The sequence below is a fragment of the Carex rostrata genome, chromosome 10, assembly GCF_964058835.1.
Source record: "Carex rostrata chromosome 10, lpCarRost1.2, whole genome shotgun sequence".
In the NCBI taxonomy this organism is placed as follows: Eukaryota; Viridiplantae; Streptophyta; class Magnoliopsida; order Poales; family Cyperaceae; genus Carex; species Carex rostrata.
The window spans coordinates 8655444-8678142 of NC_135927.1; the positions used below are offsets into that span (position 1 = coordinate 8655444).

At 33.8% G+C, this 22699-nt stretch overlaps 2 protein-coding genes across 4 annotated transcripts; both read right to left on the minus strand.

Annotated features, from left to right (window-relative positions):
* Positions 1 to 306: 306 nt before the first annotated feature.
* LOC144560663 (putative protein phosphatase 2C 21) lies at positions 307 to 6081 on the minus strand. 3 transcript variants are annotated; one of them, XM_078309901.1, is made up of 11 exons: positions 5916 to 6081; positions 5056 to 5189; positions 4714 to 4777; positions 4434 to 4539; positions 3391 to 3544; positions 2791 to 2916; positions 2063 to 2186; positions 1471 to 1547; positions 1213 to 1265; positions 1000 to 1054; positions 307 to 740 (listed from the first exon to the last, which is right to left on the minus strand). In XM_078309901.1, exons 2-11 carry the CDS (start codon positions 5170 to 5172, stop codon positions 588 to 590), a joined length of 1029 nt encoding a protein of 342 aa, XP_078166027.1. In that variant the 5' UTR covers positions 5173 to 5189; positions 5916 to 6081; the 3' UTR covers positions 307 to 587. The 3 variants fall into 3 exon arrangements, with proteins under 3 accessions (XP_078166027.1, XP_078166028.1, XP_078166030.1); XM_078309902.1 differs by lacking the exon at positions 5916 to 6081 and adding an exon at positions 5730 to 5841; XM_078309904.1 differs by lacking the exons at positions 307 to 740; positions 1000 to 1054 and having other exon boundaries at positions 1209 to 1265.
* A 9679-nt stretch (positions 6082 to 15760) lies between these two features.
* EIFISO4G1 (MIF4G domain-containing protein / MA3 domain-containing protein) lies at positions 15761 to 22415 on the minus strand. The gene is made up of 9 exons (XM_078309895.1): positions 22065 to 22415; positions 21557 to 21625; positions 20854 to 20949; positions 19823 to 20017; positions 19628 to 19719; positions 19155 to 19242; positions 18518 to 18868; positions 17668 to 17910; positions 15761 to 17209 (listed from the first exon to the last, which is right to left on the minus strand). Exons 1-9 carry the CDS (start codon positions 22200 to 22202, stop codon positions 16184 to 16186), a joined length of 2298 nt encoding a protein of 765 aa, XP_078166021.1. The 5' UTR covers positions 22203 to 22415; the 3' UTR covers positions 15761 to 16183.
* Between the last annotated feature and the right edge of the window lie 284 nt (positions 22416 to 22699).

Below are 22699 nucleotides of genomic sequence, written 5' to 3' on the forward strand. Positions count from 1 at the left end.
ACAATAGCTCAAATAAAACCCAGCGAGCTGAACGAGCACTCGATCCAGCTCACTATTGGTTCAATCCGATTATGAACATTCTAGCTCAGCACCTTAATCTCAGCTCGGCTTGCTCGGTTGTTGTGGCAAAGCGATCACGAGCTGTGCCTAGCCCGTAATGAGCAAACTCATTGTCACACCTGATTGATAGCTATTTCCTTTTTCACTCTGGAAAACATGGAAACTCGTCAATGTATTGAATTCAGGCACATAGACGATATGCACAATAAGTACAACTATGAAAGCACATTTTCAGAAGAAAAGAGAGAGAGAAACCATGAAACGGTGAAAGCACATTTAAATCCGATAGCACAGGAATTCAAACCGTGAGACGGCCAGGTACAGGCATCTTATAAAAGCTCTTACAATTCCAAAAGGAAAAGGAAAAAAAGGAAAAAAAAATTAACAAGGTTTACCGTCTAAATTCATAGCCATGAACCAAAAGGTATAAATGGACCAACAAATTCTATTTACACCCAAAGCAGAGATAGTAAATGGAGTTAACACGAGGGTTAGTGTGTAGTCAGATATTTTTCATGCCGAAACACTTATGAGGATGAGGTGGCAGTGGGTGATTGGTCGGGTTTCTTGAACTGAACCAGAATCATAGTCATGTTATCACATCCTTCGCCATGCACCGATGACGGTGGGGCAAGACAGTGTTCCATTACCTTCTCACAAATGCCAGACAAGCAGGTCTCCTGCATTTTCAATAGCAAAATTAGCCTTCATAAAAGACATTTTTTTTAGGCATTCTTTTTTTTTTGGTTGACACTGTAATGTTGGTGGTACAATGGTGAAGGGTTTTCGGTGCTTTAAGATTCGTGCTGAACGGTTCAGATTTCGTACGGATCAACTCAAAATTTGAGATATATTAGGGGATGCGAATTCATAAAAGATGGGGATCCAACCTCCCAATCAATGTTTTTTCTGAGATAAGAGGGGGGAGAGAGAGCTCACAGTTTTAAGTTGCTCATGAATGAAATCCACCAGCTGCTGACTCGTCATGCAATCCCTACAAGTTGCATGTAATAGTTTAATTAACAATTGAAGCATTAAATCATCATGCTATTCTATACTTTTACCAGACCTGATTTAAGGAACTGGTATGCAGTATGTTTGAACTGGTTTAAAAAATAAGAAGACCTTCAGTTTCAAGAAAAGAGATGTTACCAGATTCCATCACACGCCAGGATAAGGAACTCATCTTCATCAGTAATGTCAATCTAGCAAAATAAATATAATTTAGAAAAGTACTAACAACTTTAGTTCGCATTGATCTTCTGTTTTCATATACACATCTAATATAAAAAAATGGAGCACAGAGAAAAAATTGAAAAAAAAGAAGAAGAATTCAGTCACTCAAGTGTGTAAGGTACTGTTACCAGACCAGATTAATACACAGTTAAAACAGTATAATATAATACTAACCACATTAACATCAGGATTACATGTCACAATCTGCTTCTCAGCTGGCAAGAACTTGTTATGCTTGAATTCCATATCACCTGAAACAAAATAAAATCATTATTGGCAACGCTTTAATTAAAAATGGAGAATTTCACGTCTGCCCCTCAAAATTTTCAAAATTACGTCTTTTCCCCTCTAAAATTTCATAATATCATATTTACCGTTCTAAATTTCCAAAACTTACAAATATACCCATTTTATTGTCTTTTCTATTAAAACTCATTTTAAATTTATAAAGTACCCATTTTGCCCTTATTAAGAAAAATAAAAATATGTCATGTTTTAGAAAAATGTCTTATAATTGGTGAAACAGGTCAGTTTCAGACAAAAGATGGGTCATTTCTCTACTTCTAATATGTATTACCAATACTGGTATAAAAAATATGCATTATTGCAGGTAGATTGTATCAGGACTAAAATAGTTCACACAACCATTATTACAGTTTAGTTTCACTTTTAGTATGGCAAGAGGAAAAATAAGTGTATCTACCAATCAAATTTTGTGTTCATAGTAGCCTAGGAGAAGTGATATATTAAAAAAACAGTATCATACCGATGGCTCTTGCAAGGCTTAGAGTGCCATTAACTCGACCGACATGCACAAAACCACCAGCTTCTAGAATCCTTTCTCTCTCCAAAGCAAGGTCTGGCTTGTGATCCTTCGACATGTCAATTGCCTAAAACATATATAATAACAAATTAGAGGAAAACACACTAGAAAAGAGTTGGAGTGAGGCTATGGTACTATGCATAGCGCAGATTGGTCCGTACTATGGATGAATATTTTTATTTACAAATTCCAAATAGTCAATCTGAACAGTTCAACGAGATCTCCATATGAAAATCTAGTTGCAGACTAAATTTTATATTTTTTAGAAGTTTTTACTATTTTTATGGATAGGTAGAAAATCACTAGTTTTGAATGGTCTAATATTTTTATATCAAGTGATTTTCTACCTATATAAAAAATTAGTAAAATAATTCGAAAAAATAAAAAATTTGAACTACAAGTACATTTTTATAGGGAGATCATGTTGAACGGTTCTTATTGACTACTTGTACTTTGAAAATGGAGATATTGATCCATAGTACAGACCATTATACGCTATGCATAGTACCATAGCCACACTCAAAGAGTTGTACTATGGATATACTGGTCACAACCTGAACCAGATATACCAGTATTGGTTATACACTATTATGTACACTATGCTATTGACCACTATTTCTATGCTGCTAAGGTATTACTGGTACGAAGAAATTAGGATGCTAGGACTATACCTTTCTGTTTCTTGAGAGGACACAACGAGAGTCTCCTGCATTACTGACAAAGAGTTTGTTATCTCTTATAACAGCCACACAAGCTGTGCTCCCTTCAGTGGGGCCTGGATAGTCAGAGTGTGGTCCCTGGAAAAAGTACACAAGTCATGCATCAGTTACATTGCATGCTTAGTACAGACTAACCTATCTCATAATAAAAACAAAACTACAAAAAAGACAGCAATTAGATGTCAATTTTATTTTCATCTGCACAAAGGCCCTCAACTAAAGAAATTCTGGTATTGGTAGTTTTATGCTTCCAATTTTTTCATTGGTAGCACACAAAAAAAAAATATTCCATCCATACCATCTTCTTTAGCAAATTTCGATTTATATCAGGACCGCTGAAATTGCATATTTCAACCTCATCCTGGTATAAATAGGAATTTGCTGAAAAAGATGGTATTTTATTTTTGTTTTTCCTGGTGTTATAGATAACAAATTGGTTCATACTATGTTGATCTGAATTCTAAAATGAATTTCTCGAAGAAAAAAAGCCAAAATAACAAAAAAAAAAAAATCAATTGCTTGATTGCTCAATTACTTGTGTCAAAGAAGTACCTCCTCAAAAGCCCAATCATCGACACGGTTATGAGCATCACCACCTCTTGGGGAATAAATCCAGGTCTCGATCATTCCGCTCAATTTATGCATCTTATCTCCTAGAAGAGCAATCTCTCTCCATCCCCTTTGCCCTTGCATCATCTCATCCATCCTATCAATTCAATTCACCCATTTATACATCATCTCATCACACATCACATGCACTTCACTTGACCAGTATGATACCAATGGTAAATTTAGTCAATCCAAGAAAGTTTATTGGAAACAGCACATCGGTTATTAATGAGAAATATGAGTTACTGTTATTAAGATATAGAGGAGGGATCGGATGACACCGTTTTTTGGTGACATCGGATGACACCGTCCATTTTCAAAGTCCAAACAGTCGATCCAAACCGTTCAACTTGATGGATATGTTAAAATGTGCTTGCAGATCAAATTTTACATTTTTCTGAATTTTTTTTGGGTTTATTCAGATGGGTACAAAAATTCAACGGTCCGAATATAGCGATTTTGTTAAATACTTAATAAATAGTAAAAAAATTCAAAAAAATGTAAAATTTGATTTGCAAGTAGATTTTAATATATCCATCATATTGAATGGTTTGGATCGACTATTTGGACTTTGAAACTTCGAAAATGGACATTGTCATCCGATGTCACCAAAAAACGGTGTCATCCGATCCCTCCTCTAAGATATAACCTGATTGCAATCTCTCTGTTTGTTATTTAAATCAGACAACTTTATGATATGCTATTAAGCATCACTACTATATATATCAACCAACATATCAATGAATTCACAATTGATGATCAACCCAAAGATATAGCAAACAAAACAGCAAACTTTGGTCACTCAGTTTCTAACTGAGAAACGGTATTTGCAAGTTGTACCAATATTACACAATACTATATATTTTTTTTACTTTGAAACTAACCCAAAAATTTATGGTACTAGTAGTAAGAAAACAAATTGATGACTGTTGCAGAAACAGTAAAAGTTTTGGTACAATTAAGAAAACAATCCAACATCTAAATACCTGAAAAAGGATTTTCTTAATGACTCAACCATGTCACCTGTGGCAGCATCATTCTTCAATGTCTCAGCATGCAAGTATTTTGCACAAAACTTAGCTACAGCTTTGCCTAAAATAATAGAATAATTTTCAGTTGTATTATAATATTTTATGATTTTATACATTTTATTAAGGTATTGTTGAATTGCCATGTTCCAAGATTCAATAAAGTACCAACTTTTGAAACAATTAAAATTGCATCACAGTAAAAGAAATTTGAATCAATTAATGTGTGAACACAAACCTCCATGGCCATCAAATACACCAAAGAAGCATGCCCCTTTGTCAAGATCCAACAGAGCCGTGTGCTAAAGATGAAAAAATCAATAGTCAACAAGTAATAAATCATTATTGTGCTGGTAAATGTTGAAAGAGAAGGCAAGGCTAATCGCTTTTGGATTTATTCAAGTAAATTTGAATTGTTTTTGGATCTATTTGGGTAATTGTTTACATTTCATCATTGAAAAGATGTTTCAACTAGCCACATTTACAGACTGAAAAACTTCAATGGTTGATTTAGAGCATCAAAAGTGAAAATGAAAGATGAAATCAATATACTAATTCAACTAAAAGGAAAAAAACTAACCGCATCTTCCATAGTAGACCTCCAGCCTTGCATGGATGATAAACCGAATCTAAGTTTATCGTTCTCTCCATCCTCTGACGACTTGTCAGTCTTTGGGGTACTCAAATACACTCCCATTTTACTTTTTATACAACCTGCTTATTAATTAACCCAATCATATAACAATAGTAGGGATAATTTCATACTTGTTTCCCTCTTTTTACCTCATTTCTCTAAATATAAGGTGTCAAGGAGGGTATTTTAGGCATCCCTTGAAGAAAACAGGGACAATGATGCATGCATAGAAATTATTTGTAGGCTTGACATCACATATATCACTGTGCAGAATGCATAGCAATTATGAAATTTTAAAGGGTTCATGGGAAATTTCCCATGTTAGAATTGCACCCAAAGAAAACAAAACCCCAATTTAAATCAGGGAAAAGAGGGGTAAATTTGGAACTTGACTTAAGAATTCTACTGAGTTTTACATGATATGTTTACAAGTGTTCAGGTTAAATCCCAGTGCAGTACCTCCCTATGTTCTGGATAGTATTATCAGATCTCAGTATGATGCCAGTTAGTACCAGTAGTTTGTACTAGAAGCAACATTGAGATTCCAATTGCAAATCTATATTGAAAGAATTGCCAGAAAAATTCAAATCCATTTCTAGAATTGAACTCATTGGTTCTACCTTCTACGGTACTAAATTGAAGGAACAAAGTACTTGAATTTCGTTTAAATTAGTAAGAATTCATCAAAAACACACCCAATTGTGAGATCAGACTAGTTATCTGTACAAACTTCGTGACAATGATTTAGAAACAAAAATTTCAAAATAAACGGGTAGAGGTTCCAATCGAGATAAACAAATACTTACCCAGAGATGAAGGAAGCGTGCGAAGAACCGGTGCGAGAAAGAGAGAGAAAGAGAGAAGACTAGGTTTTGAGGTCGTGCGATGAAAGAGAGAGGAGAGATGGGGGAGACGACTTGTTGCTATTTTCTGTTTCTAGATTTATTATTAAAAAATAAGAATTAAATTTTGGCGATGATCCCAATTATTAATTATAACCATTTTACATTGTTACTATACGGTAAAACTATATCCGTATTTATTTATTTTTCGAATATATACGAATCAAATTATATGAATACGAATTATTAAAATTTTAAATTATATATATATATACCACTATTTATTTGGATATCGAACATATCCGGATTCGGTAGGATAAATCCGACCCGCTTTCACCAACTAGTTATTAGGATAGATATCTCATAGCTTCAGCAAAGGAGATAAATATCTTGCAAAAATCTTTTGGGAGATGATATGAGTACCCGCACTCTCACCCCCCATTATCCTCTCAATTTTATTTGTTTAATCTCGTTCACATTTTTCATGATCTATAAGGAATTTTGCGAATCTAAAATCACGAACGTCTTCTACACAATTTTATCTTTCAAATGAGATCTATGATGACATACTTTCGAGCTCGTCATCACACAAGTATTTATACATCGTCATTTAAGTATTTATACATAGTATTTTTCACATATGACACTGCTGACATTTAAAAGTATTAATATCAAGTATTACAAGTATTTATATCTATGCACTGAAGTATTTATACCTATGTGGTCAACTATTTTTGTTAGAGAAAGGTTGACGCAGAGACGATTAGGGAAATGTGATGCGGAGATGCGGGGTCCACGATTGGGGATAAATACTTACAAGTATAGGTATAAATACTTGTACGATGCGGTATAAATACTTGCACAACGAGGTATAAATACTTGTGTGACGATGAATCCGAAAGTACGTCATCATGGATCTCATTTGAAAGATAAAATTGCGTAGAATACATTCGTGGTTTTAGATTCGCAAAATTCCTCATAGAACGTGAGAAATGTGAAAGATATTGAAAAAAAAAAAAAAAACCCACCTCTAAAAACGTGTATGATTCTTCTCCCCATGTAGTTTGAGTGGTCTCTCCATATAGTTATATATGCAAGTATTAATATCTTAATTTGCAAGCATTAATTTATTATCTTCCAAGTATTTATACTAGTGTTTTGAATAAATTTAATTAAATTAGTTAGTTAAGTTAGTTTATGGAAAGTTAAAATCTGTTTAAGAGATGGGGGTATAATGCGGGTACTGGAGTGTGGGGATTGAAATAATTATTCAAATCTTTTTTGGCAAAGTGTTGTTGATAAATGATAATACAGGTACAACATCTCTGTAGACTAGAGTCCATAGGAAAGATGAGATATCAATCCATGGAACGCTATCCTCTGCGGAGTTTTTAATCTGATCCATTCATTTTAATCGGACGGATCAAATTAAAAAATCCGCACAGCTCCGCAGAGAATACTCCGCGGAGGATACTCTCCCATGAATCCATATCCTACGAGGTAACATAATATTTTTGTTTAGATCACGATCGTTTGATCGGAATCTGAGCCAATTTGATCTGAAGTGGAACGCACAGAGTCACTTTAAATAGTTATGTAGATCCTAATTGAACATTTCAAATTCAAATTTGAGTTTGAATCCATATCGGATCAAAATTCGGATCAATTCAACTCAAGTTAGAACTTGTAGGATCTTTTTAATATTTATGTGGATTTGAATTAGATGTTCGGATTCAAACTCAAACTTTTGAATTACTTTAGGAGATCCGAACTGATATCCTATGAGGTAACATAATATTCATGTTTAAATTCGGATCAGATGGTTCGGATGTAAACAAAATTATTATGTTACGTTAGATGACATAAATTCCATATCTATCACCTCATTCTATTTTTTTGTCCACCAAAAAATTTAAATTTCTTAGTTTATTCAAATATCTTATTCTTTTTTTTTTTAAATGAAGATTCATGTAAACTCAACATTTATTTATTTTTGCAGAGAATGAATACGATTTCCCTTAAAAATATCTAAATTACATATTTTCATGTTAAAATCAAACAAATTGGCATATTTCCCTTCAAATCATCTTAAATTTACATCTATTATTACCGTGGACACATATCAGCTGACTTAGCACATTATGTTCGATACGACCCGTTTGATGTGTTGAGATTTGTGCGAATGGACATGAATGGTTTAGATTCATACGAATTTAATTTATCTCATAAATATAAATCATTTTAGCAAATCTCGATACAAATCAAATATATTAAATTTAGAGTTAAAATAAGAATAAATTTCTTGCATTCTGATTGATAATTACAATTAGAAGTCAAAGTATTAGAAATTAGAGGTCAGAGAATTGGAAATCATAAGTTAGAGCAGTGTTTTTTCATCTAGTACTCGATTAGTTAATAGATTTGAAATCCAATTAGCTATTTAAAACGGATTCGCTATTTTCTTGCTCCTTCGTGACGAAATCCTTATCCGTCCTCTGTGTTGAAAACTATAATTGAAGTGCAAAAAATAAAATTATTGTCACACAATTACAGAAACGGACAGATTTTTAGGCACAATTTTTTATTTTCTTTCAAAATTAAATAGATTACTAAACCATTATATAAATATTGACTATTTGAATTACATTTATGGACTGTTGATGATATTTTTTGTGTTCATACATGCTATATTGCCAATAAAATACACTAAATAATTTTAATTAATTTCAAAATAATTGTGTAAAACGTGTGCCTAATTTAAAAGTGTTCACAATTCAATTACACTCTCGATTTTCAAAGTTTTCAAAGTTCAAATAGTCAATCCAAACCATTCAACATAATGGATATATTAAAATGTGCATGCAGATCAAATTTTACATTTTTTGGAATTTTTTTACTATTTATTAAGTATTTAACAAAATCGCTATTGAATTTTTTACCAATCTTAATTCTTAGTAAATAGTAAACAAATTAAAAAATATATATAAAATTTGATCTTCAAACACATTTTAACATATCCATCATGTTGAACGGTTTAGATCGATTGTTTGAACTTTAAAAATATAGAATGTAATCCGGTGTCACAAAAAAAAGGTGTAATTGAATCCCTCCTCATATATATATACTATTCTTTAAACGTGGGCCTAATTTAATTGTGATTTATTTTAATTGCAGTGGGTTATATTGGGCTTGGAAGCCTATAATTTTGGGCTCTCAGATTTGTTAAATTATAAGAAAATAAAATCATCTAAAAAGGTAAATAAGATAATATTCATTGGCTTTTATTACTTTTGTTTTTTTATATTTTGGGAAATCCAATTTATTCAATTCATTCCTTGTGAACTTTACCTTTTAGTCTCGAAACAATTATTCCCTTAAATACATAAATCAAATCATTTTTATTTGCTCAACCATAATTCTCCTTTCCCTCTTTAAAATTAAAGGTTGTATTATTTTTCTCAACTAAGCTCTTTTAACGCACCGGTACTATGACTTCTCCCAAGGTATGATCTCTCTTTGTTTATATCTTTTTTTAATAAAGATTTGAAATCAAGTCACCTAACTATTCATGTCCACCAAAAATTCTTTATTCGTATTTTGAACCCGTAATTTCTCTCAAGTTTTCAATTTACTTCTCTTAAACCACTCCCCCCCTACCTATGTATTGTGTCCTTCAATGCAAACAAATTGAGAATTTTCATCTTTCTCTCTCTAAGCATGTACTACATAGTTATTGATTTTTTTTTCTTCAATTTCTATATTTCTACATCCCTCCTAATGTGGGATACAAATCTACTGCTATTCTAAGAAGAATAACAGCTCCTTGCTCTCCATTCTTATGTCTATCTCTCTTTTCAAAAGAGGAGGGGAGAGAGAGATAGAAGATATAGAGATAAAGAGAAGAGGACAGCCTTTGCCATGTTTTAAAAAAAAAAACAGAGAGAGAGAATAGCATGATTTTTTTAAGAGCAGGGAATTTCGTTCCCTCAATGTGTGCTCTCTATCTCTTTGAAAATTTTGAGAGCATGATCTCTCTCTATCTCCTTCCTCTTTCTCTCATTCTTATTTTCTAAAACCAATAATTTAAACCATTAATCTTGATTTAATTTACGCTCCACTTAGGCATATATTTTTGAAGTTTTTTTAGTTTTTTATTTGTTTCATAAGATCAAGATATTTATACAAAAAAATATATACTTTTGAGTGTGATTAATTTCAACATCTTTAATTGCCAGTATAATATTTAAAGATTGTATTATCAAAAAAAAAAAAAAATTGAGGCAACTTCAAAGCTTGATTATTGCCTATGTTAAAATGTACGTAAAACAAAAATTTAGAAATCAGGATTAATTTGGTTGAAATTTGGTTTGTGCAGCCATAGGTTAAAATATATGGACCTAATTTTTGGTTATAATTTAATTAGACTTCTTCTTTTCAATTAACTTTCCTAATTATGTTGATGAACTTGTTTTTTTGGTTCACAATTAGCTGTCTTGCCAATTAATAAAGTACATTTATTAAATATTAATTATTAATTTAATTTAATTTAATTGTGTAAATTGTCAGGGCCTATATGTATATATACTATTCTATAAACTGTGGGAAGAAATGGTAGAAAAAGATATGCTGATAATTTTAATCCCTAGCTAATTTTTATGGATATACAAGCTTCATCAAACCAAGTGTATATACTCCAAAATAATTACATTGTCTTCTTCTCAAGTTCCACGTAAGCCCTAAAAATATAACAGAGGATTTGTAACGGAATTCACCAACTCTAAGCAAAGAATCCAACAATTTTTTATTTTTAAGCATATATGCGTTACGACTACTTAGAATTTTAATCTAAGTTATAACAAATCAGCTTTTACAATTTTAAAGTCCAAATAGACAATCTGAATTGCTCAATATGTTCTTCATATTACAATGTGCTTGGATATCAAATTTTATACTTTTTGGAATTTTTTTTTACTATTTTTTTAGAATTTTCTAAAATCATTGTTTTCAGAATTTTTTATTATTTATTTATCATATCAAAACAGTGGTTTTCATAAAGATTCAAAAAATAGTAAAAATAGTTTAAAAAACAAATGTAAAATTTGATCTCCAAATACATTTTAATATGGAGAACATGTTGAGTGTTTCATATCAACTTTGAAATCACAAAAACTAACTCGTTATAACTTAATTAAGGCTAAAGTTCTAACGTTATGACATTAGCCGGTCTCATATTTTCTTAACATTAATTCATTTAATATTAATATCATAACATCCATTCAACCAATTTTTATATGCCAGCATTATATCTTGCATCAAAATTTAAACCGAAGAGGAAATAAGATGAGTAATATTGGCATCTATATATATATATATATATAGTGCTCTGTAAATTTATTGTTTTCTGCATTTAGAGATTCTACATTTCCTATAATATCATTCTCCCATTTTCATTAATTATCATCTCCAGCCATATCTTTTGTCAAATACCTTCTTATTTAGTTTTATTTATTTATGTTTTTTTAGAAGAAAGTGATTTTTATTCACCATTTTAAATTTCTTTGTGGAAGCAACCAAATAGATTCACAATATTTAGTTTATTTTCATTCACCCTCTACATATTTTATTCAAGCTAAATAAAACACAACAATTAATAGAACTTTCAAAATCTAAACCCCACAATAAATTATATATGTTTTTTCCTCAAAAAAAACACAGAATTTCTTGTGGGGTTTAGAATTTGAAAGTTCTATTAATTGTTGTGTTTTATTTAGCTTGAATAAAATTAATTTTGGATTCTCAATTATGTTAAATTAATTATAGGAAGAAGAAAAAATAAACATAGATATATGCATATATATATAACATTATGTTCATTGAAAATATGCAACCACCATTTTTACATTTTTAGAATCCAATTTATTTCTACATAAATTAGTTTCCAATTTGATGGCTATACATACATTACATTTTATTTTGCTCAACCATGTATTATTATTTTCTTCCTCTCTTTTTATTTTAACTTTTTCAAATTAAGGGCTATGCTATATTTTTCAACTAATCTCTCTCTCTCTCTCTCTCTCTCTCTCTCTCCACCATTCTACAAAGGTATGATCTCAATTTACTCTGTAATCTGATTTTTTTTTTTAAATCCCTGTACATCTCTCTCTCTCTCTCTCTCACTCTCAAATCTTGGCAGTGATCCTTCTTCTACCAATATGATTTGCCTAGACATATTTCCAGGGGCGAACCCATGTGTATCCGGGGGGGGGGGGTGCGGCCGCCCCTCTAGATTTTGAGTTTTAGTGCTGATTTAGTGGTTTCGATAGATTTTGCCCTCCTCTGAAATTCTTTTTGCCCCTCTCTGGGATGTTTGATTCATAATTCGGATTAAATTTACGGTTAAAATCAAAATAAATTCTTGAATTATGATTGGTAATTAGAATTATAAGTTAAAAAATCAGAAAGTACAAGTCAAAGTATTGAAAAATATAAGTCAAAGCATTATTTTTCATCGAATACCCAATTAATTAATGAGTTCAAATCCTATTAGTTATTAAAACCCGATTTGATATTTTTTTGTCCTCCCCTCCCTGACAAAAACCCTGGATCCACCCCTGCATATTTCTAACATCTCTTTTGATTTTTGTATAAGAACAAAGATATTTAAAAATAAAAAACTATTATTGCATTCATTTCAACTTTTAAAGTGCCATTAGGTACTGTAATATTTCTAACTTTCTATTCAGTCCAAAATTCATTTGAGGCTATTTGAGAGCTTGATTGATAATTAAGTATGGGCATACAAAGAATTTTCTAAACCTCCGTTTATTAATGATCTAGATTGATCAAGATTTTTCTTTCGAAGATTACCACCTCCAATAATTAATTGGTAGTTCTAAAATTCAACCAAAAATCTATATAATTTAACAAAAAATATTTATCTCTAGCAATCGCTGTGCGTGAGCTATGTGGTTGTTAAGGTGCGCAGATCCACTAAGGATCACGAGGGGACACTGTCTCAATGCATATCCTGCATTAACTCAAAAGAGAATTTTTCGAGTTAATGAATGTCAACCATTTGATTTTAAACAGAGTCAACCTGGTACCTGATTCTTGCCTATAATATAGGAACCTTTTAATATTAGTGCAGACTGCAGAGTTAGTCTGCATGAATCTTAAAACATATTAGATGGTTGGGATGCATCAACTCAAAAGAGAATTTTGAGTTAATGCAGAGGATATGAATTCAAACTATCTCCCCTCCTAGATTTTGAACTTTTATAGGTGTCATAGGACCAAATCAACTTTTCTTTCTCCTATAATTTTATTTGCTCACCTCTAAAATTCTAATTTGTAATTAGAGTTAAAATTAAGATAATTTATTTTGAATTCTGATTAATAATTAGAATTAAAAGTTAGAGCATTGCAAATTACATAGTACCTGATTAGCTAATGAATTTGAATCCAATTAGTTATTTAAATCCGATCCACCATTCATTCATAGATAGCGAAAGATACTTATAGTTCGTATACATGATAACAATAGGCGCTAGAGTAAATCTGAAATTCTGAATCAATAATAAATATATCGGTAAACCTAATTTCAGATTATTTTCTACAATGTCTCTCAACTAGGTTAGAATATAGGAGAGCTGTTTACATCTAGTTATTTTCGTTATGACAAAAATTATAAGTTTAATTATATTGCATCTTTTTTTACATTAAGGTTTGCATGCTGTTGAGATTGAAGACAGAGAAGTTTTGGGTCAACAGCTTTAGTGGTTGTTTTTATCTATAAAAGGTTATAAAATGACCTTTTACTTTTAGTGAGCCTTTGAGCCACTCGCTCTCTTTATTGCTTCTTCTCCAAATATTTCTAGATTTTTTTTTCTTCTTTTTGAAATTTTATTGCTTCTTCTCCAAATATTTCTAGATTTTGTTTTCTTCTTTTTGAAATTTTATTGCTTCTTCTCCAAATATTTCTAGATTTTTTTTTCTTCTTTTTGAAATTATAAGAGCTTGTGTGAGAGAGTGTTATTGTGCTTGTTGGTCTCTTGTACTTGTAAGACTCTATTAATCTAATAGATTTGTGCCATGTACTACTGTGGTTTTCTTTCGAAATGGTTTTCACGTAAATCTTATGTTTTTTTTCATTTTTTTTGTGCTTGTTTGTTGTCTTGGTTTCTTATGTGACTCTTATTTCTTCATTTATTTGAGTATTTGGTATATGCACACAGTGTTTGAATAAATTATACTTAGAAGCATTTGTGTGGTACAGCCTTGTCATTTATCTCTATTTACCCAGCACATGATTTAGTAGAATAAAGATTTCAATTATGGCAATTATCTACAGTCAAGCAAATATTTGATCAATTTTAATCACATTTTTCATATCTTTTGTTTTCTTGTTTTGATTTCTCCAAGAAGATGGCAAAACAATCAAAGACTACACCTACCAAAGCAACGAGCCGGCAACCATCATCACCGAAAACGGGAACAAATTCTGAGTCGACTGACTGCAAACAATCCTCAAAATCCATCGACAAAACCCTAAACCCTGAACCCTTGCAACATGTGAAACCACAAAGAGAGATAGATACACCTATCAATGCTTCTGACCGGGTAACGGTCGAAAAAGCAAGCATTGCCTCCAGCCATGAAAAAATCTCTGAATCTGAGTCAACATCACCTGATCATGCACCAGAAGATGCCACAACCGGTACCTCTACAACTCAGATTGAACCAAAAACCAAGCCTAAAAGAAACCTAGAACCCGAAGGAGAGATGTCAAGTGAAATGCATCCAGTTGTAGTAGCTTTTGAATCTGAACTGGCACTCGAAAACTCTATAATACTTGATGCTCTGCTGGTAAATCAGGAAATGGGTCTGCAGATTCCATTTGAGGTAACTAGTTATCCTATCTGGAATAATTTACGGGAAGTCGAGGACCAATTACATTGGGCCGTGAAGGCAGTGGGTCCCAGAGAGACTCCTTGTGATGATCAGTGGTGGTGGCTAGATGATGACGATAAATGCCCCTCGCCGAAGCAGTAAAGGGAAGTGTTTGAGAAAATTGACAAATTGGGATCAAACTGTGTACTGGTCTACCTTTCTTTTATTTTTTTTTAAGGGTTTGATGTACTCATCATTTCCGTAGTTGTATCAGTTGTTATATACTTGTGTCTATTAGTAGTTGGCAGTTCTTCATTGTTCCTCTAAGAATATTCACCATATCTAATTTATGACTAAGAGGATGTGTGGAATTTGCAATGTTCGTAAAAGATTTATCTTGCTTAGTTACATGTCAAAAAACCTATTGAACTTGCTTAGGTATTGATTTCGGAAAAAACTTGTGTGTTCGTATAAAAAAGAAATATGTCCTAACAGAGCTGATAAAATAATAAAAGAGTAACCATCAGAACCAAAACACATTAGTTCCTAACCACAGATAACCTTTCTTGTATCTCATTCTCTTAAAATATTTGTCTCTTGAAATATAATCAGAGTTGTACCTAGGCAAGGCACAAAAAAAACATCAGAAATTTAAATTGGAACTATATCTGCATTTAATTTTAAGACCAACTCGTCCCCTCCCTCACAACGAAATCATCAATCAACTTGTAATACAGAGCAATTGAAATTTGAAATGCTCTTATCAGATCGCCAAAATTGCTTTATATTTAAACAATTTCATTTTCTAATTGTTAATTCTGAGTAGTTTCCTGTAAAATTATTCAAAGCCCTATTCAGGTGGCCGAAATTGCTTTATAAGAAAAAACACAAACAAAAGGTCTATATAAGAAGATACGGAATTGTAAAACAAATCATAAATAACAATTCAAGCCCTGTTACATCTCAAACTTGCAGCAAATTAAGCCATAAGCCCAAGAAACAAAAATTCCATGGCTTGCTTTCTGTTCTTTGTTCCTCCTAAGTCTTTCTTCTGACAAACAATAATAATTCAAAACTCACCATAATATTCTCGGCAAAATCTAAATATACAACAGCTCATATTATAAATAACCATGCTTCTCACATTCACCTAATCAGTAGTACATCACTTCTCCCAAAACCCTTAATTAAAGTTCGTTTCTTCATTCATCTAAGTTGTTTTCTCACCTCATGTCAAAACGAGCGAGAAATAAAACAGGTGGGTCCCAGGCTTTTCATACTAAAACAAGGAATTACGAAAATAAACTCCCAACAGTAGTTACCCCTCTTAAATTGCCGCCTCAAGCCGAGATGAGGTCCTTGCAAACCTTAATCTCAGCAGAGTGCTGGCCCAGAATTCCCTGACCAGTGGGGCCCGCTGCTTCAATACTCTTCAAGACAGAACTAAACACATCTTCTCTGAATTTAGAATCCTCAATTTTCTTCAAAACCTCCTCAACCACCTTAAAACTCAACTTACCAGAAACAATAAGCCTCCCCACTACATCCCCAAAAAACACTGGTGCTTTCGGCAAATCAATCCCTATATCATCAAGCATTGACCCATATAGCAGGCAACCAGTGCCTATATCCCTCGGTTTGAGCACATTTTTCGAGGAGAGGTACTCTAAGAGTCTGACAAGTGGGTCAATGAAACCTGCACCCTTGTCAAGCCCTAGGTTGATCGCCTCCTTGACCAACTCAGAGTGGTACTCGGGGCTTTTGAGTTCCTCAACACATTGCAATGCCTCGTCTAGAATGCGCACATGGAAATATTCTTCCAAGAGAGATGTTGTCTTTTTATTCAACACTGCAATGTTTGTTTTGGGCCCACTGGCAGCAGGAGTGACAGTAGGAGGTGGTGCGACAGTGGTACTGACAACAGGAGGTGCTGCCACAGGAGAGAAAGGTTTGACTGTACTAGTAGTACTAGTAGCACTAGCACTACCTTGTAAAAGGGCACTGGTTTTACCAGTAATAAGTCCACCACTGCCTTGAGGGAGCAACCTAGGGTTTATGTTAACGGGTCGGGCGCTCATGGACGGAGGCTGAGATAACGGGTCAACCCGTCTCTGCATAGACTTGGAGCGGGGAACTTCCCAGTTGTCAGCGTCAAGACCAGGCATGCCGGGCATCTTACGGGTCCCAGGCATGCCTGGCATCATACCACCTGTACCAGGACGGCCCATGGGGAATGGACTGCCTGGAGAAAGGGGCCCACCTGACATTTGATTGCGCCCATTTCGCATGTTGGCGGTTGCACCTGGACGGAGCCCAAGGTTCTTCTCAGCCTCAGTGTGGATTTCAGTTATTGTCTTGGCCTTCACCTGTGATATATATGGAATTTAAGTTTTTCCCGAGAGAAATACTTGAAAACTTAAAGCAAAATGCATTTGATCCGATACTACTTGTTGGCCCCGTGCAGTACTACTAACTGTTAATTTGACACGTATCCACGATTATGAATGTAATGATGAATGATAAAGGAGACCTTTGCACAAGATATAAAGAGAAAACAAAATGCATTTCATACAGCAACCAAAACCAATATTTTTACTACATTTGAATGAATCTCTCACATATATGTGACTTGCACCCACAAGAAGAGACCACTCTAGTCCAAAAAATGTAAAATTGTACTTAAAAAAGAAAATCAGGTACAAATATACACAAAACTGCAAACCACAGATTCTAGTTGTTACTAATAGAAAATTAAAAAACAATAACAGTTGTAATTTGCAAAACACAAAAAATATAAAAGGGAGTAGGAAAAAGAGAAACAAACCTCTTCACGACGAGGGACCCAATTGTTAGAGCGGAGGTCAAGGACATCACGCACCATGAAGCGGAGACGAGGAGCAAGTTGCGGATTGGCTTGGAGATCCTTGAGGCGGTTGAAGTAGGTCTCATTGTACCGTTTCGACTTGGGGTTCTCATCCAGTTGCTTCCCTATTGTATTGAAGAATTGGCATATCGCCTCCACGTTCTCTTCAGCTGGACATATCTTACTGTCATGCCCCAGTAATTCCTGTTTGTTTTATATAAAGTTAGTTAATGTACCACTTTGCCAAGGCAAGAACCAAAAAAAAAAAAAATACACAGCCACACTCATAATTGTCAAGTAAATGATGGGAGAGGAAGGAGCATTAGAGATGTAGCATTCTCTTAATACATGTTTCTGCACAGATGGGCAGTATATGTATTATGAGTAGGGTTTTCGTGTCTTTCATGCCTTAATCGTGGCTTACATCCTTATATTCGTTTTCAAAATCCAAACAGTTGATTTGAACTGCTCAACATGATCTCCATATTAAAATGTCAAAAACATTGATTTTGTACCTATCTAGAAAAATAGTAAAAGAAATCCCAAAAAATATAAAATTTGGTCTCCAAGCACATTTTAATATGAAGATCATGTGAAGCGGTTCAAATCAACTGTTTGGACTTTGAAAAAAGAAAATAAGGATGAAAGGCACGATTGAGGCATAAAAGATTTGAACCCTACTCATGTATTATTTATTAAGGCAGGAAACAAAAAAATTGAAGCTTCAGGAGGGGCTGACACAGATCAACATACAGAAATAGATGTTAACTCAAAGTGAAATAGAAATGGAGATCAAAATAAAAATAAAAACCTGAACAATGTGGTGAACAATCTTCTCAGGCACCATCTTTTGCTTGAGAAGCTCTCCAATTAGGCGAATATTCCCTAGAGTGCGCAATTTCAAGAGCCTCTCCTTGTCACGCCTCTCCGTCTCCTGATCAGGGTCGGTGAGCTTCCTCATCTCAGCTCTGATTTCCTCGGACCCCTCAAAGGCCTCCTGACAGTTGTTCAGGAGAACACGCTTGAAGGTGATGTCCTTTCCGCCGGGCTCCTCTGATGGGAAAACCGGCAGCTTGCTGTTCAGGTCTGAGCACAGCTGTGCGTACATCGGGCAGAAGGTCGGTTCCAACACAGCCTTGTCAAAAATCAGTGTGATCACACCCTGGTAAATGTTACAAAGAGAAACAATAACAAATGACAAAATTATGTCAGAACTGGAGAAGGCATCCGATAATGGCGATAGATGTTTAGTATAATACCAAGGAGTCTGTATCCTCTGAGATACCTCAAATTTTCTCTTTAAGATATGTCAGAGGATGTGAATTCAATACCAAGATGGCATGATATTGGGGCTGGAGATGAACTTAAGACCAAGTAAAACTCTCTTTCTTTTTCTTTCCTAAAAAATCAAGTTTAAAAAAAAAAAAAAAAAAATTTTAGATGACTACCTTCAAGATGTCAAGAGTGGTGATGCCAGATTCAATCAACTGTCCCTTCAGAACATCAAATTTCTCTGGTGTCAACTTGTTAAGTATACTGTCAAAATAGAAAAAGCAGAAAGGCCCCTCAATAAACCAGAAGCAAAAAAAGGCACAAAAAATATCATATCTTTTATCAAGTGATGATTTATCAAAATCCAATCTGATTGTGCAATACTAGAGTATAATATATGCAATCAGGTTAAAAGATTATTACTAACTTTATCTACTAACTAATCAGGTTACAAGATTACTACTAACTTTATCTACTGCCAAATCAGGTTACAAGATTACTACTAACTTTATCTACTGACTAGAGAAAACACAGCAAACTTGTGCTTATATATTCATCTTTCTTTACAAAAAAAGTTATGCATACTACCATATGTAAAATTTAACTTGTCAATACATCTCGTATCCAAAAAGTACAAGTAAATTATTACCCTTTAACTGTTTTAAGAACCCTTTCCCTGTCGGAAAGGTTGCCTCTTCTCACTGACCATGGCACGTCAGCTTTGATGAGCGTACCAGTTGCCTATTATAAATATAACAAGTATAATAATTATGTCTTTTGAAACTAAAGCTCTATGACAAAAAGGAAAATGTCAAATAAAAGGAACATTTAAGAGAAATCTGACTTGGTTGATCGGGCCTTGGGACCTCTGGGAAAACTGATCTGATTGGGATTTCTGATTGGGCCCAAACGAAGTATCACGGTCACGCAATGAATCCCACGACTTCTCCTCGGTCTGAGGAGAAGCTATTTTCTCTGATCGGCCGCGCCAATCACGCGTGTCAGGTTCTGAATAGCGGTTGAAGGCCTGTGTTTGCACCTGTAAACAAGGACACAAAAGTTAATTAATCATAAGCAATCCAATAAATTAATCATGCATTATTTTTTGAGTGAGGCTATAATACTATGCATAGTGTGATTGGTTCCTATTATGGGTCAATATCTTCATTTTCAAAGTAAAAACAGTCGATCGGAACTGTTCAACATGATATCCATGTGAAAATGTACTTGTCAATCAAAATTTTACATTTTTAACAATTTTTTTAGATATGTAGAAAATCACGATCTGAAAATTCTAGGCCATCGAAAGTAGTAATTTTCTACCTATCTAAAAAAAAGTAAAAATATTCTAAAAAATGTAAAATTTAGTCTGCAAGTACATTTTCATATGGAGATCATGTTGGACAGTTCAGATCAACCATTTGAACTTTAGAAACAAAGATATTGATCCATAGTACGGACCAATCGAAGTTGTGCATAGTACCATAACCTCTCTTTTTTTTTAAATAAAATGTGATTGATATATTGGGACTTGTAAAGCAATAAATATCTCTCCAGCAGATAGGATAATCTGTTTGTTTCCTTTGCTTCATGTAACCTAAGTAGCCAAGTTGGTGAAATATTCAAATTGAAATATACCCAAAATCTGGCTTTAGCAATTGCTTATTCAAAGATAAAATTGCTTGCAAACTATAGTTTTAGAAAAAAGAGTCAAATAGAATATTCAAGGTATTTCTTTCCACAAATTAAAAATACAAAAGCAATTATTAGTACATCATTAGTACAATCAAATTATATGATAGAACTGTTAAATCAATTATATGCGCATGCAAATTTAGAAAAGAAAAAATAAATGCAGGAAGGTTAAAGACTTACATTTGATTCACTGCGGGCCCAACTTTGATCTTCACCGTGTAGCTCAGTTTCTATCTCTTGTTTAATTTTCAATATTTCCTCCGATACGTCGACAATCTTAAACCCAAAATAGCACCAATGATTATTAGTTCTACATGCTCAAGATATAGTTACATAGAGATTATAGAAATATATCTAACAAGCAACTTAATTGTGACATTCTTGACAAGCCCTTGCACACACAACATTCAATAATACCATATGTTAACAAGAATCAACAAATTTTGCGAAATATGCAGAATTTAATACCAACAATTCACACATAAGATATGCTGGCAAAACCATGCATTATGTCTATAACATAGAGAACCCCTAATGGTGTTTAGTGCTCTGGTGCTGCTCTATTACAAAATAAGATTTTGACAAAATAGATATTGGGACTCCGATTTGGGTTTCATTTCTAGCCTACCCCAACTTGTTTGGGAGTAAAGGGTTAGTTGTTGTTGTTGTATTGCAACTGTAATGCTTACTAACAACAACTCAATTAGACATTGTTAGTAAACTCCATGATAGTACAGCAGCCATAATCTATATTTTTCCAATAACTTGTTGCATTTTAAAAATCCTCACAAGAAGGCAATTTCACAGGGATGCTTTGTTAAATGGCCAAATAAGAGTTTTATTTTATTAAGAGCAAAAATCTTAAACATATATTAGATTATACCTCACGCAACTGGAGTAACTGGTCTCTAGTGTACTTAATGCGCTCACGTGCCTCAAATCGATCACCAATCTAAACAGAGAAAACATGTGTTACCATAATAAATACTATCAAGTTCAAATACTAAACAAGGCCCAACTAAAGAGAGAACAAATGAAACAGTACAGGCCAGCCCAAGATTAAAAAATCTTAATTACTTTGCATCTCATTACAATTAGCACAGAGTCTAAGACTTTGCTTAATGCCAAATCAGAATAAGTCTAAAGTAATAGGTATCCAAAACCTAAATCAACAAACTGAGTTTTATTTTACTGTTTACAAACTTTGGATCATATTTAATTTACCAAATTGAATACACACAGAGCAAAATTCCTTACAATCGCCAACCACAGCTAAGATTTCAGATCACAAAGGAACAAGAGAAAACCAAATTTTCTCATGAACCAATCCCCAAAGCAACCATAACCTAGATCCGTAAAGGGATCCGCTACCGGGAACCCAGCAAGCTCACCTTGCCCAACCCGACAGATGCAGAGACGCCATGTGCGGTTGCGGCGGCGAGAGTGTCGGGAAAACGCGGCGCGGTGAATCGGCTGCCTCGGTTCCCACCACCCGGCCTCAAGCTAATCACCGTCTGATCTGTCTGCATAGAGCAATCACAACCGTCCGATCTAATCAAATTTTTGTTCGAAGAAGAAAAAACGAATAAATCCTACTCAACTTAGGCTGAATCCTCTCTTTTTCTCTTCTTTATTTTTTCTCTCTTTGTTTTTAATTTAGCGGAGGTAAGGAAGAGGAGAGGAGAGAAAGAGCGAGACGGAGAGAGACGAGGCCTTTTATCGCTTAGGGCTTTGGTAAGGGTAGTTTGGGTATTTCAGCAGAGTCGGCTTATATACAAAAGCGCGGTGTAAACCCTACGACGAGTCGGACAACGTTACCACGGCGTGAAATGACGCAAATGGGTCGCTATGTTCAGTGTTAAGCTCTGAGATACCTCATATTTTTACGTGACCAACGTGTCCGTTTCTTATTCGGGAATAGCGCGGGGGCTCGTATTATTTGTGCTTTGGAGATTCGTGTAGAACGTATTTGAACGGTTGAAAGTTTCCAAGAAGTCATGCAAAATATGAGGTAACTCAGATGATG